This window comes from Drosophila simulans, chromosome 3R, assembly GCF_016746395.2.
Source record: "Drosophila simulans strain w501 chromosome 3R, Prin_Dsim_3.1, whole genome shotgun sequence".
NCBI classification, from domain to species: domain Eukaryota; kingdom Metazoa; phylum Arthropoda; class Insecta; order Diptera; family Drosophilidae; genus Drosophila; species Drosophila simulans.
This window is the reverse complement of record NC_052523.2, coordinates 27,843,008-27,857,378: the sequence shown is the minus strand read 5'-3', so window position 1 is coordinate 27,857,378 and position 14,371 is coordinate 27,843,008. Positions and strand designations below refer to the sequence as shown.

The 14,371-nt window shown below is 46.6% G+C and overlaps 1 protein-coding gene across 4 annotated transcripts; it reads right to left on the bottom strand.

The window, feature by feature from the left end:
• Positions 1 to 30: 30 nt before the first annotated feature.
• LOC6730377 (probable ubiquitin carboxyl-terminal hydrolase FAF) lies at positions 31 to 14,125 on the bottom strand. Of its 4 annotated transcripts, none has more exons than XM_039295106.2 (19): positions 13,921 to 14,125; positions 12,323 to 12,944; positions 11,457 to 11,605; positions 10,189 to 11,402; positions 8,153 to 10,066; positions 6,687 to 8,052; positions 6,205 to 6,628; positions 5,818 to 6,133; positions 5,597 to 5,750; positions 5,383 to 5,533; positions 5,013 to 5,321; positions 4,839 to 4,950; positions 4,669 to 4,778; positions 4,258 to 4,609; positions 3,940 to 4,199; positions 3,229 to 3,820; positions 2,771 to 3,163; positions 2,167 to 2,302; positions 1,326 to 1,503 (listed from the first exon to the last, which is right to left on the bottom strand). In XM_039295106.2, the coding sequence occupies exons 2-19, from the start codon at positions 12,613 to 12,615 to the stop codon at positions 1,463 to 1,465; spliced, it is 8,286 nt and encodes a 2,761-aa protein (XP_039151040.1). In that variant the 5' UTR covers positions 12,616 to 12,944; positions 13,921 to 14,125; the 3' UTR covers positions 1,326 to 1,462. The 4 variants fall into 4 exon arrangements, with proteins under 4 accessions (XP_016037150.2, XP_039151039.1, XP_039151040.1 ...); XM_039295107.1 differs by having other exon boundaries at positions 1,368 to 1,503; positions 2,118 to 2,302; XM_016177932.3 differs by lacking the exon at positions 2,167 to 2,302 and having other exon boundaries at positions 31 to 1,503.
• Between the last annotated feature and the right edge of the window lie 246 nt (positions 14,126 to 14,371).

Sequence of the window (14,371 nt, the reverse complement as noted above, 5' to 3'; positions counted from 1 at the left end):
GTTTTTGTGGGCGAGTGAGGAAGCCAAGGGTAATGGTTTTAAAAAGTGATTTATTTGTTTCATTTTCGCTGAATTTAATGGATGTATACGGATTATTTAGTTTCTCGAACATTCATTTCCCAAAGGTAATACATCGTTATGAATACATAATTTAAAATTGAGTTCCGTACAAAATCTCGCGGCATAAAAGTTAGACTTTGAGTTGATTGCTGTCGGTGAACGGAAACGGAAATGGAAACTGAGAGAAGTCATGAATGACATTGCGCGCTTTGCTTACTCTTCGCATTTATTTCGCAACTTAGAACATAAAAATTTAATAAATGTTTAACAAATTTCACTTAATACAAAACACTAATTATTTAAAATATATGTACTTATAACCATAATCAAGTTTTCTTTATGCTCGTGTTGCTTTAGTCCATTCTGCTCTTGAGTTTATACTGTTTTGTTTTGATTAGCATCCCATTAAATCGGTTTATGCCGTTGAAATATGATTATGGAAACAGTTTCAGAGGCGAGTACTGAGTACTAAAGATGCAATTTGGTTTCTTGCCCTAATTCTTACAATCAGCCGATTCGTCTCGATTAGTTTTTCCTAGTATCGTATCTATGTGTCCATCGTTTTGATTTTTTTTCGGTTAGTATAGTAAGTGTTGCTCGGCTTCAATACGTAATACATCATTTATATACTATATAAATACAATTATATGGTACTGTAAACGTGCAACTTAACGCTTCTTATAGATTATGAGTGTGTTTCTTTCTGCCTACGTCCGTTTCTGTGTAGTGTTGTGGGAGTTTGTTTAAGGTGTCCTTTTAATTTTTTTTAGATTTATACATTAAAAGGGACACATTTACAATGAGGAGAAATAAACATATCCCTTTTAATGATTAACAAAACAGAAAACAAAACAAAAAACTGGTGTATTTGTTTATTATTTAAGGTAATTATAAAGTTCGATAGCTAATAAACACCTTTGCTGGTTTTGCTCTCCTTATCTACCAGACTTTCGTTCCTTGACTCGCATCGCTCCAACCAAGTATCATTTGTTAATATCTACGGATTCTGCTCTTCTTCGCGTATTTACCATTAAGTCTCGTTTTCGACGGCGGGAACCCCACTAGTAAACACCTGTCCACACCGTTCTCATTGTCAGGCTGCTTTGGTTACTTTAACACTATGGATACTCATCATATAATCAGCTTCTCCTCCTGCTAGGTCGCGAATGCATTTTATTGCAAAGAGCTTTTCGTTTGTGGATTTTCTCGGCTTCATATAAGGTTTTTCTCTACCATCGTCGGGAGCTCACTCGTTCCGGATTCCGATCCCGTTCCCGTTACTGTAGTGGTTGCTGCTGTTGTGGCAGGCTCTAAAGTTGCTGCCGTTGCGATAGCTGTCGCTGGCGATGTTGTGACCTCTGTGGTGGCCGCCGTGGCAGCAGTAGTCGCGTCCTCTTCGTCCTTACTTTCCACTAGCTTTCTTATTATCACCCTGCGGCACTTCTGCGAATAGTCAACAAAAAGAGTTCGGTTAGTGGAGGTTGGCAATCTATCGCCCAGTGCTACGGGTGCCAGCTAAGCGGTAATGCAATCTTGCTTCGAGTGTTTTCGGGTTCATTCACGCCTCAAAAGTGGATCATAATATAGAATCTCAATAGGTCAAAGTCTAACACGATTAGTTATGTACTTTAGTGATTTTTTTCATTATATATTTTCGTTGAAATAATTCGATGAAGATAAAAAAACCAATAATTTTAAGTATGATTAGTTATCATTTAGCCCTTAAATCTTTTCAAAAAACAATGGTTTTTAAGTTTCGGTATATTAAAAAATTCCGAATTAAGAAATTGAGCGATAGCATTTTAACTAGTTTTCGTTGACTTCATGGCATTTAAATTTGTGGACCCCTGTGATCTTGTGTGTGTAGAGTGATTGTGGCGTGCGTGGTTTTGCATGGGTAAGTAAGGAAACTTGCGGTAAAGGAAATAAAAAGCCAAGGGGTAGACAGATCCGGGGATGGCAAGTGCATCTCATTTGTGCCGGGATCGTGAAAACAACAAGATACACAAAGTAAGGCGGGCGTTTTGAGCTTAAACGAAACAACAACTCTAACTAACTTGGCGGCAAATCAAATTAAGCGGCTTGAGGAACTCTTGTTTATATCACCACGTAGTTGCTGCTGCTGTTGTTGCTGCTGCTGCTGTTGTTGCTGCTTCAGTTTGAGTTGTTGCTCTGGCGGCAACTGGTGATGGTGAAACAGCACCGGCGGGAGCTTGCCTCCTTTGGAGCGACTTCGCACCCCCTGCGTTAGTGGTTACGATTCAAATACGACAAAGGATTAAACACCGAAACGCAGCAAGGGTAACCGAGGGTGATCGTGTAGTATGGTAGAAATATTAAAGAAGAGTTAAAATAAGAAGAGAGGCGGCGGATCTTCGAAAACCGAAGGGTAAATAGTCCGTGCGAACCAATATTTTTATTTTATCCAACGTTCTTGTTAAAGGACATAGTTTCATTTTAGTAATCATAAGTATAAGTGGAATAGAACGTCGGGAGGACATGTTTAGTTTGACTAAACTACATATCTTGTAACCACGCGTTAAAGGAGACACATAGAAAGATACAGATTGGAGTTCCAGTGTAAAATGTGTTTATTGTGTGTACTAGTTTTCTGGGACTGTTTTTAAGACGTCTCGAACTCTTCGATTGCGGCAACGGACACACACCTTATAGAGGGACACTTGTCCTAGACATCGTTCGCCCCAGTTACCTTTTTGGCCGTTATCTCCATTTGGTCCAGGCTGTTTGTCAGACCGTTAATGGTCGTCTCGCCGGTTGTCTCCTGGGCGCTGCTTTCTGTTTCGCTGTTAGTCGCACTACCCGCCGTTGTCAAGGCGGAATTTGGCGCGGTACCTCCACTAGTGGAGCCACTGCCAGTCGAAATGTGAATTCCAAATAGCTGACGCGAAAGGCGTGGAATGGCGTCGCTATCCCCACGCGCTGGCCAGGCGGCAGTGGACGGGCTGCTTGTGGTTGGTGTCTTGTTTTCAGCCAACTGCTCTGTGCCGCCGGTAGATCCCTCAAGAACGGCTCCTGGCTGAGCCACCGGTTCCGATTTGTTCTCATCTATGTTGGTCTCCAAGTTCGGCTCGTTATTTTCATCCTATTCAAGAAAGAACGATCATTAGAATAAATAATTCTTTAATATAATTGTTATGTTTTAGATACCGTTTTTTCGCTGACCTCATCTGGACAGAGCTCGAAAGCCATGGACCACGTGTTCTTGGCAGACAGCGATCGCTCTAGCATGTAGCCATTAGTGTTGTCGTTGCTCTGCGCCGGCGGCGACCACGAGTATGAATTGTACTGACAACCGATGCCCCGCTGCCGATCTAGTTCGTCTTGCAGCCACTCGACTGCAATGCTCCAGTGCCGGGTAATGTTCGTATTTGTGTGGAGCATCTGCAGCGCAATCGGCGACTTGTGGAAAAGTTGCGTCAGGCACTTGATTATTTGGTACGCCCTCTTCTGGTAGTGCGTCTTTGCCCGCTGTATCGTCTCTAAGAGACCCTCACGCTCCTCCGCCACTCCGTTGAGAGCATTGTGTATGCGATGGTGCTGCCACGAGTCGTCGATCAGCAGGATGTTCAGGAGCAGATCAGTGTGGTGACGCATGTCGTGACAATAGGCGAAACCACACTGCCACAACAATTCGGTTAGCACTGCGCGAGAGAAATGTGGATTCTCCCAGCTGCAGTATTGTAACAGCTTCAGACCCTCGTCGCCCACGTTAGTGTCTTCGATCACTTTCTTGATGTAGCTGACAAAAAAAAGGACAAAACGGACCGTAAGCACTCACTGTACGTTTCTTTCATAAGGAAATGGCTTGAAATGGTCTCTGAACTGAACACAATTATCAGTAAAATTCCTGCACCTTACCCCGTGCGATTAAATAGCAGGTCCATGCACTCAGTGGAAAGGGGCGTCAGCTCCTCGTGCGCAACAGTGGGATCTTTGAACGGATTGGGCAGTGGACGGGCGTTCTGGTTGGAGCTCTGGCATTTTTCGCTTACATCGCTGCAGCGTATTAGGTGAGAAACCACTTGGTGTAGCTTGCTGAACTCTGGATACTGGTATTTTATTGCCGGGCCGGGGCCATCGTCCAACGCCACCTGAATAAACTGCAGCGGCACATTGAGCTGCAAACGAACATAATTGTTTAGAATGGAAAGCAATCTTATTGTAAATAGTTCTCACCCTAAGCAGTTGCTGTTTTTCCCGTGTTCCTAGTCCCACGTACATACTGAAAAGGCTAAAATAGTGGGGCAGGTGTTTGCCATAGTCGGCTGCCTCGGATTTCAAGAGACGCAGCACGCTGATGAGTACCTGCTCGCAGAGATTAGCGCCGTCGTAGCCAGTCAGAGGTTCATCGTTGATGGCAAAATGGCAGAAGAAAACCACCAACTTGACAAAGACGGTACGGACATCCGGAGACGGAGCCATCAGAATGTACTCGCCCAAACGTGATGGCGGCGAGAGAAGCGCATGGTTAGCGAACCACTTGCGAACTAGTGCCGAGGAACGTATGTGTTGTGATAGCGCGTCATACCTGTCAAGCAGAAGATGTATCCGAGTTAGATCCGGGTCAATACCTCCCAAGCTACTCACCATTCCATAACGGGCCCTCGCAGAGACTTTTTCGTGCGGAAGCCGGTGTGGAAAAGAAACTGCGATGCTAATTGCACACCCAGCAGTGAAAGCTCCTCTGCAGCAGGAGTCTGTTAAGAAAAAAATAATTGTGTTAAACGGGAAATAAAACCACTTCAAAACAAACTGACGATCTTATTGCTCCGAGCAGAGGGTATATTGCAGCTGACCAACTTTTTGATGAAGTTGAAGAACTCCACGGAAAAAATGCTGCGGGAGTGGAGAAACCGAATGTTCTGGTGCCTGCAATTGAAAAATATAATTAAAGAGTATCTGTAGAGTGGTTAAGCACTATTTCGACTCACCGCACGCTGCGCTCAATGGGCTTTGGCAATGGTAAAACCATGTTTCGACTTTCTGAGAGTGACAACTGCTCCACGCTGGGTTCATACTGCACGGGTGTTTGATCACAGCGGGTGTAGAACAACATATAAGCATTCCACCAGCGCTTCTGCCGACGGTACTGCATGCGCTTCAGATTGTTATCGTAGGTTTCCCCCATGTATTCGCCGCCAAAGCACTCTACCTTCATTTCCTCGTCCTCGTGCATCTTGCACTCGGTGACTTCACCGTCGTCAAACTTATACCACTGACTCTTGCCGTTCGCTGGGTTTCTGGAGCAGGTGTTGCACTGAGTTAGTCTTAAAAAAACAGTAATATTGTTATGGTACGCACTTGGAGAGTATGTAACTGAAGTAGTGACCGCCGGAGGCCTGTCCGCTGTGCACCACAATGCCGGTCAGTTCGTACTTTGTCGTCTCAACGTTTGTTTGACAATTATCACCCACTTCCACCACCTCGCCCTCTAGCTTAGCTAGGCCAGACACTGATCATGGAGAAGAAGATTCAATTAGAAGATATATAGGTATGGAATTACGTTTAAACTCACCTGTGTATGGTTCCATATCCAAGATACGTGGAAATTCAAAATAATCATTAAATTTAATCGCACAGACGCGTTCGTAGTCGTATTCGAAGCGCTTTAGTTGAATGGCTAACACGGGTGGCAGCTTCTTAACGCACAGACGCTTAACGGTAACTACCTGTTGGCCACAAAAATTAAGTTTATAAAAATTAATTTTATATGAATATCATAGATGAGCTCATTACTTTTTTATCACATTTATCACAATGGTATGCATCGGCTCCCTCGAGCAGCTCTCCCTTGACATACTGCTCCAGAGATTCGGTTAATGAGCTATGATTCCTAATATCGACACTAAATACACTAAATGGTTCCTCTTTGGAGTAGCGATGGGGACACTCTTGGCAGATTTTCTGGTCGCTGAACGAACCGCCCAGAGTGGCATTCATAAGCTGGGGCTGGCCTAGCGCCTTAAGTCCTTCATCGAGACTTTCCAACAAGGACATGAAGAACTCCACGGCATCCTGTTGCTCGCGAAGATTCACAGGCTCTCCCTGCAGCCTGGCAAACAAAAATTATAATATATTAATATCATTGTGATGATGCCAATCAATGAACCATTTTGTACTTACTTAAAATGCGTCCAGAGACCACGTGGAACGTAAAACTGCAACGCACTGTGGCCCAGGTGGGCGAATATGGCCTGCACATGCTTCAGGATCACAACGTGATAGTTCTTTCGCACATCGTGCAAACCGTCTTCGGTAGTTGTCGACGACGAAGAGAGGGTGACTAGGGCAGAAGCGGGACCCGAGAATAGGGCCGGTCCAAGACCGCCTCCCGTCAAATCGGAATCGCCACTGAAATCCTCGCCGTCGGTGGTGGCAGCGCCGTGGGCTCGCAGAATACCCACCCGGACCGCTGGCACCATGTAAAGCTGCTGCAACACCGAATTCATGTAGCAAGTGGCACCGGCGTTCTTTAGTCCGCAGAAACCTTTGGTTGGCCTGGCGCCCACCGGCGGCAGGTAATCCCATTCGCGCAACGGATCAGTATCTGCAAAAAATTGAGGAAAAAATTAATCATGCAATGATTTAACGATTCGAGCACTCACCCGTGCAGACGAAGTCTATGAGTGTATTGGTGAGTAGCTTCATATTAGGAACACAGAGCTGGCACAAGGCAATGAGGAGATCGCAAGCAGCGGCGATTGTGTGCGGACTTCGACAAACCGGTGGCGGGACGGTGTCCTGCCGTAGACTGCCATGACGCCGTAAATGCAGAAATTCGCGAGAGGCCTTGAAAAGGAAGTCGTCGATCAGTTCGTGGATGAGCTCGTTTAGCTGCGCCTTTGAATCGGCGGCAAGGAAAAACATTAGCTCTTTGGCAAGGCAGAGGTGGCCTTCAAGGAGCTCCTCGTGCACTTGTGTGTCGCCGGTGGCGTGGACGTTTTCGCGAATACGTTGCAGCCACTTAATCTCATCGCCTAACAATCCCTCGCTAATCTGCAGCGGCCAGTTGTAGATGCATCCATAAGAAAGGGTTCGACACAGCACCGAGAAGAACTCAGCGCAAGTTGACTCGTACTGGGGAACCAGCGTCTTCAACGCGCCAACCAGCAAGTTAACCATGTATACGAACGGTCGCCGATCCCCGGCGCAATAGGTAGAAGCCAGAAACAACTGCTCAGAGGCCACCTGCCGCACGTGACGAAGCGGGTTCTTCAGAACAATAGAGGTGATGAACTTTGGCCAGTTCGGATCGCTGGTCAACGCCTCGTTGGCACTCGGATTCAGAATAAACGAAATGGTGAGAACCTCTAGCGCCTCCTTGCACATGCTAAAGTCTTGCCCGTCCGGCACGATCACCTCATCTTCAAAGTCGCCGCTACTGCTACCTAGAGCCTGAAGATTTCCGCAAGACGAGGCCCAGGCCAGTTGCACCACCGCCTTAATGGTTGAAATGTCGGGACATGACCACTGCAGTGTGGAGCTAAATAGCGTTCGGCACCGATCACCTTCTGGGCTGGCTGAAAGCATCTCGCGGGCAAGCATCACAGCCAGTTTCGCGGAGATCGCCCGCAATGTTCCCTGTGAGCTATTGGGCATCGTCGGGAAATTCTGCTTTAGGATGTCAACCTGGGAACGGGATCCGTTGTCAAGGTCGCAGATCATGGGTTCATCACCTACACGAGACAATACACTGCCAACTATGTACAGGAACAGCTTTGCCAACCTCAACACACACTGGAAGGAAGCACGCTTTGTGTGCATATCGGCGCTGGGCAGAAAATTGTTTTTGGTCAACAGTTCCAGCACAAAATGAGCACAGCCAGAATGCATCCATGCAGACTGCACTAGTAGGGCACTTTCTCCTAGTGGATCTAGCGCGGGAATCAGCAGTCCGTGCAACACACTGAGGTTGTATAGCACTTGAGCAGGCGTGGGGTGCAAAAACATTTGCTCTGGAGTGCAGTGTTCCTAAAGGGAAGAGATATTAAGAGATTAATATACAATAAACTTTAAGATAATAAGCATTATTGCTTTCCTGAATAATTGTTTGGACTAACTATAGTCTTACCTCTTCAGCTTCAATCCCCGACTGCTCAGTGGGGTAAAGTTTCTCCTCCTCATCCTTAGCAATCTTGTCACCCGTCGCAGCCACCGTTACGGCAGCCCTCGGCACCTTGCACATCATCTTTAGCTGACGCATCGTCTGGCGGTCGCAGGGTAGCAAGTGCAGTAATACTTTAGCACTGTCTCGAAGACGACCGTGCTCGAGATCACTGCCCAGTTGGTACAGCTTTAGAAAGAACTCTGTGTACTGGTAGTTTTGCGAGATGATCACGCCGGGTAGCGTGCTTTCTGACTCCACACGCTGCATGTCAGGGCAGGGACGCGGAGGAGATCCTGTGCTCGAGTCGCTCGAGGAGTCGGGACTGCTGGCTAGACCCGTACCCACGGGCGTGAGTTTTGCTGTAAGATTCATCTTATCCCGGATAGTGTACTGATAAAGTGGGTTAATTTCATCGGAAACTCCGATCATCTCGCCATTTGCATAGAGGAGATCAACCTTAATGTTGGTCGTCGAAGTTCCCTTGATTCGCTTAAGTAGACTTCTCTTAAAAGCGGCCATCGTCTCGTTGCTGTGTGTAACGATCTCCATGTCGTCGATAGATCTGCCAGGGTTCTGGAAGCGGATATACAATATGGTGTTTTTCCCCCGTGTAACCCGGCTAAGTGGCAGGTGAACACGATCGCCGGTGAAGGAACGATCACACTCCTTCACGTATTCTTGCAGCACCTTTAAAATTCGGCACATCTTTTCCGCCTCGATGAAACGCATTTTTGAATCTTTAGACTCGTCGTTGGCATTATCCGACTGATCGGGTGCATCCAATTCCTCCTGCAGCTGCGTCTTGCCCAAAATAACGATGTTTCCATAGTGTGTGCGCAGGCGGGAGCAGCACTCACCAATGAACATTTCATGAAACTCAGCGATATTCTCCTGCAGACGTGGCCCCAATGCCGTCGACACTTCCTTAAGTAGATCAATGGCCTTGCTGGCGATTTCCTCGCCTCCAGTTGTGATGACCCGCCACAAGTAGTCCTTGCCTATTAGATCCTCGTTGTCCAGTATGTAACCTCTATGTATCGCCTTCAGCTTGTCCTCTTTGGAGTTGACGGCCTTGAAGAAGCGCTCAAAGCACTTGATTCCGCTTTCGGTTAGCAGATGCGGATCAAGTTGCAGAATGTTGTTCTCGAAGAAGTCTTTGTTTATGCCAGGATCCAGGTCAGGCTCCTCACCCATCAACTTGCCAAACCATCTAAAACACTCCTCACGATCTGCCGGAAAAACTGCATTGACCGCCAAGCAATGCCAAATCTGCTTTGCCTGATCTGCGCACAGCCATAGCTGTCCATCTTTCAACAGGAACTTAAGGAACTCCAGTCGCTCCGCTATTTGCACATGGTGCGGAAATCTTCCGTCAATTATGATTCTGTTTGCTTCCAGGCCCGGTGAGTCGGTTACCATTTGGCGTACCTTTTCCATGTATGCAGTCAAACTATTGGTGACCAGAATGACCAAGGAATAATCATTCTGTAGTCGTTCAATCACCTGCTGACGAATCGTACTCGTTTGAGCGCGCTGGGCATGATTCGTCGTGGTATCATATAGGCAACAAATATCCCGGATAAGACGCAAGGCGGGCAGAACCCATCCATCGCCTGACTTTAGTTCGTCAACGCACTTATCCAACCAAATGGTCCTTTGGGCATCCCGCTCGTCCGAGCAGCTGTAGTCCAAGATTTTAACGTGTGCGCCCAGCGCCTGATCGAGCACCTCTGGCGGCACCTCCTGACTGTGGGCCAGAGTCCAAAACAGCTTAAGCACCTTTTGGGCCATCACACCATTTTTGTCATCCTCAGCCAAGCGACGTATTAGCTCAAGAAGTCTTTCCCGTTGCCGCTTATTGGCAGTGGTCATACTGGCCTAAAAATAAAAATTAATATTGGTCAGTTCATGAGCTTTGATACATATACCATCTCGGAAAATGTAATAATCATAATTTAAAACTAAATGTACTTAATACATTTTTAAAGCCGACAACTCACCTGGAACGCCTCGAAGAGGTGATCCAGTTGCTCGGGAGTAAAGTCCCATGCAAGTTTCGCCAGTAGATCGTGAACGTTCTTCACGATTGCCTCGTGTTTGCCTGCCTGCGCTCTCCATACTGCATCCAAATCATCCAACGTTAGTGCCTGCTGTTTAATAAGAAAGCGGATGATCTTCTCCAATTTTTCCACATACTGCGGTTGGTGTAGCGAGTCCTTGAGTACGACACCCAATACATCTGACGACTTTATCCATTGCGCCATGCGCTCCGCCGTCAGCCAGTCCATTTCGTCTTCGGGCATATAGTGGGGCACGGGTTGTGATCGATGGGAGAAATATGCCACCGAGTAGAGCACCTTGTTGATCTCATTAAGGGCATTCATCTTGCCGTTGAAGCTGGACACCTGCAGCAGACGCAGTATCATCTTTAGGCGAAACATCTCCAGATCTCGGATAAGCTCCTCCTGGCCAGTCAAGCGGCTGGCCAGTAAGCGGGCTGACTTTACAATCCCGTTGATGTAGTCATTGCGTCCCTCGGGTTTCACTTCTCGCTTTAACTCCTCGTCTGTGAAGCTGTCCAGAAGGTCTAACACGACGTTCCATGTGGGCATAAAGTACTTGGCTATGGTGGCAGGCATTAGAAGCTCATAACATTGACCGAATGGACGCAAGAGGCTATGTATGAGGGCAAGGGTGAGGCGATTATCCTGAGCCCCATTTTCAACACTACCCTCGACACCAACATTCTTGCCAGTGCACTTGTTTTGGTTGCGCTTCAGCAGTTCCAGTCCGGTATTAAACCGTTCCAGTAGATTGTCAAAGCCTCCCAACTGTCCGAAGCGGTTAATGAGATCCACAAGCCAGCCGCGCGCATTTTTGGGCTCTGGCGGCGGACGAGCGTACATCTTGTTGCTGTCCAACTGACCCCAGATGTAGTCCGGCGCTGCGAAACACTCCGGTTGACGGGCTGCGTTGAATGTGTTGAACTTGTTCTCCGGATCAAAAACAATAGCAAGCAAGTCAAGCAGATAGGGATTGTCTCGCTGCATGTGGATGGCGATTAGATGTAAAAGCTTGCCGCAAGACACAAGGATACAGTGGTGGATGTTATTCTTCCACGAATTCACCGCCTCGTCGGTTAGGATCTTGGTAAATGAAGTGCTCAGTCCATGGCGATAAAACTCCACACATGGCTCGCAGTCGTGATCCACACCTGCAAATGGATTGAGTTTAGAGGGTATCAAATAAATCGTTTGGACACACTTACCAGCCTGGGCCAGTTCGATGGCTGCATTTAAGAGAACCTCCAATTCCTGTTCAGGCAGCACGGGCACCACCCAACGCGGATTGGATATCTTTTGCATTAGTAATCTCAGTTTCGTCGTGGGAAACGAGGAAATAAGCTTCTCTGGAGGCCTTTTGGATTAAATGGACAATTATTTTTGGATTAAATGGACAATTATTAAATTTAAAAAATGACAAATTAAATAATACACATAAATAAGATGTTGTTAGGGGGTCAGTAAAATAAATGGCCATTAAATGCACGCCTGCTGCATACTCATAAACATTTCTGTTTACTAAATTAAATGGTTATTTCTATTAAAATAAATGCCAAAACGCATAGATAATTTTGTTTTGGGCATTTTCAGTGTCAGCTTATTTTGATGGACAAGCGATAAGATAAGCCGTGGACGGGCATTCAAAATGAGATAATAATGGCCAGGTAAGGTAACATTAGTAAAGTTTGGTAAGTTCATTGCTAAAACTGGAAAGCAGCCAAGTGCACCTATCGAAGAAAAAGAAAGATAACATTTATTGCCTCATTGTTGGTCACACATACTAGTTTTTCGACTGAAATACAACTGAGGAATATAAGCTGTGGCGAATTCGTTAGCATTCGTTCGCAATAGCCTGGCCAAAATCAGCTGAAACATAGTTGAATTAATTACGGCCATTGTGCTGGCCCAACCATAGACAAACAAAGAATGCAGGTGGAGGAATTACTGCGCAAAAGTAAACACACGAATATCTGAGGTTGGGGATCTTTAGGGGTGGCGGTCCTACTGGCGCTACGCACAAAACCCGGCTAATTGGGCGGAGTCATGCAAATACGGCAGCACGACCACTTACACTATTGTGATGGTGCTGTCCACGCTGTTCGCTGACAAGGAAGCGGCTACGTCATCAGAGCTCTGACTGCCTGTGGCCGGCTGTTGATCCTGGTTGCCGTCCAAGCTACCTGTCCCTCCTCCTGGCAGACTCGAGTTGGCGACTGTTCCCGTGCCTGTTCCTATGCCCGATCCTGATCCGGCACTCTGCGCCGGACTTGTTGTGGTGGTTGCTGTGCTGGTGGTGCTGCTGCTTGAGCTGGGCGCTGTGCTTCCCGGCTGTCCGGTGGTGTGCCTACGCGTGTCGAACGTCATGGTGGCGGGGTATCCTCTCCAGCCAACTCGTTCTGCGGAGCACCGGAAGCGGATGTTAATGCACGAGCTCTAGTGCCGGGCTAATCCTAATGCGGTCTGCAGTGGGCGTCGTTTTTTGGCTGGTGTCTTATGGCAGTTGTGAGGTATCCGGGTTACTCCTTGTCCAATTTGGGAATTTCCCGCTGATTTGCTTTTTCTTTAGGCACAGTTGGTCGGTTGGTTGGACTTCTTGCTCTGGGCTCCCTCTTATTGTGCTTTTTCCCAATGACTGGCTCCTTCGTTGCGTTTACATATTCCTGGTCAGCGGCCAGTTTGCAAAAATCTATAAACTGCAACGAAGCGAAAGAGGCAAGAAGAGGCGGATAAATACAGCGCTAAGAGAGAGACCGAAAAGGCCCACATACGTACGAAGCAGAGTTTTGGGTGTGTGAGTGGTCCTGCGTGTGTGTAAGAGAGCGCTGGGTTGGAATATGAAAAATCAATATTATTTAATAGACGGGGCAGCAAGCGCCAAATAATGCTCCAAAAGCACACAAATTACGCTCTCACCCACACACACACGCACGCTCACCCACAGAACCCTCTCTTTTTGTGTGTGTTTTTGAGTTTAATTTAAATTGTTTTTTTTTTTACGCCTCGCTCTTCATTCTTATTTATTTATTGTTATTTTTTGGGCAAACAAAGAACATTTTTCTGCCGAAAATTACATCACGTCCAAGTCGACAAATTTTGCACTCGCTCTCTATTCCTCTCCGCCCGGCATCATCCTTAAGCGGAATGTCGGTAGGTGGGTGGGAGCCACTGTAGGTAAAAGGGGCGGGGAAACGGTGTAGGCGAAGGGTGGTGAAAATAACTACGCATAAGTCTTAGGAAGATGTCAAAACTAGCGGTTCAATGGGTGTGTCGGGGGCGGTAAATCGCTCACTTTCTTTCTATAGCTTTGAAAGTTGTGAGAGATTAACGGAAGTCACCCAAGGACGGCAGCCAGTGCGGCTTTTTATTATTTTTCACTGTTTTTCACGCGCACACACACTTCCTCACGCGCACATACATTTATTTTTCGCAAATGGAATTGAGCGAACTGGCGACCGAGTCCCAACTTTTCGCAGGCCCCAAAATAGGCGATTGCTCTTTCTTCGCCTTTGCTCTGGACAACGGGGAGCCCTTAGTTGGCTGCGCCACTCGAAGCTAGTCGCGGTAACTATTTTGCGAATATTGAGCTTACAAATCAGCCGGCCAATAGACAAAATGGCGTCTGCCGTTGCTGTTGTTCTGCGGTCAACTCCAATTGCCATTGCTTTTTACCTGCCTGCCCGACGGCGAAGAGCTGCGTATCCTGCGAGCGTGGCGGTTGCGGCCACAGCGTGTTTTCTACCCGCTCGTTGTCCAATTCGCGTTAAATAAATTATATTTAAGCTATTTCTTTTGCTAGGGTTGTGCAGTTCGGGCGAACTAGTTGTGAACTGAACCGGTTCGCGCGGTGCTTTTTACCAGAGTTACCAGGCCATGCCAAAAACCGTCCCTATCGAACTGGTTCATGTGGTTAGACTTAAGGGACCGTAAATTTAAATTTCTTGGAATTGGGACTTTCAAATAAAATCAAATCATTGAAATGCACTGTAAAAATGTGCACTGGTGATGTTTAATTGGAATCAGATATTAAAATATGATAAAGTATAAATTATTATTAATTTAATCGAATAAGAAAGTACTATCATATAACCCATAGAAAACTTTTGCTTTATTATTAATACAT

Excerpts from the sequence above, each read along its gene's own strand:
- LOC6730377 (XM_016177932.3), bottom strand. The coding sequence starts at position 12,615 with ATGACGTTCGACACGCGTAGGCACACCACCGGACAGCCGGGAAGCACA. Across the intron at positions 5,322-5,382 it reads TTCAGTTACATACTCTCCAA|AAACCCAGCGAACGGCAAGA; the intron begins GTGCGTACCATA and ends CACCTGCTCCAG. Across the intron at positions 4,779-4,838 it reads CTGCTCGGAGCAATAAGATC|ACTCCTGCTGCAGAGGAGCT; the intron begins GTCAGTTTGTTT and ends TTTTCTTAACAG.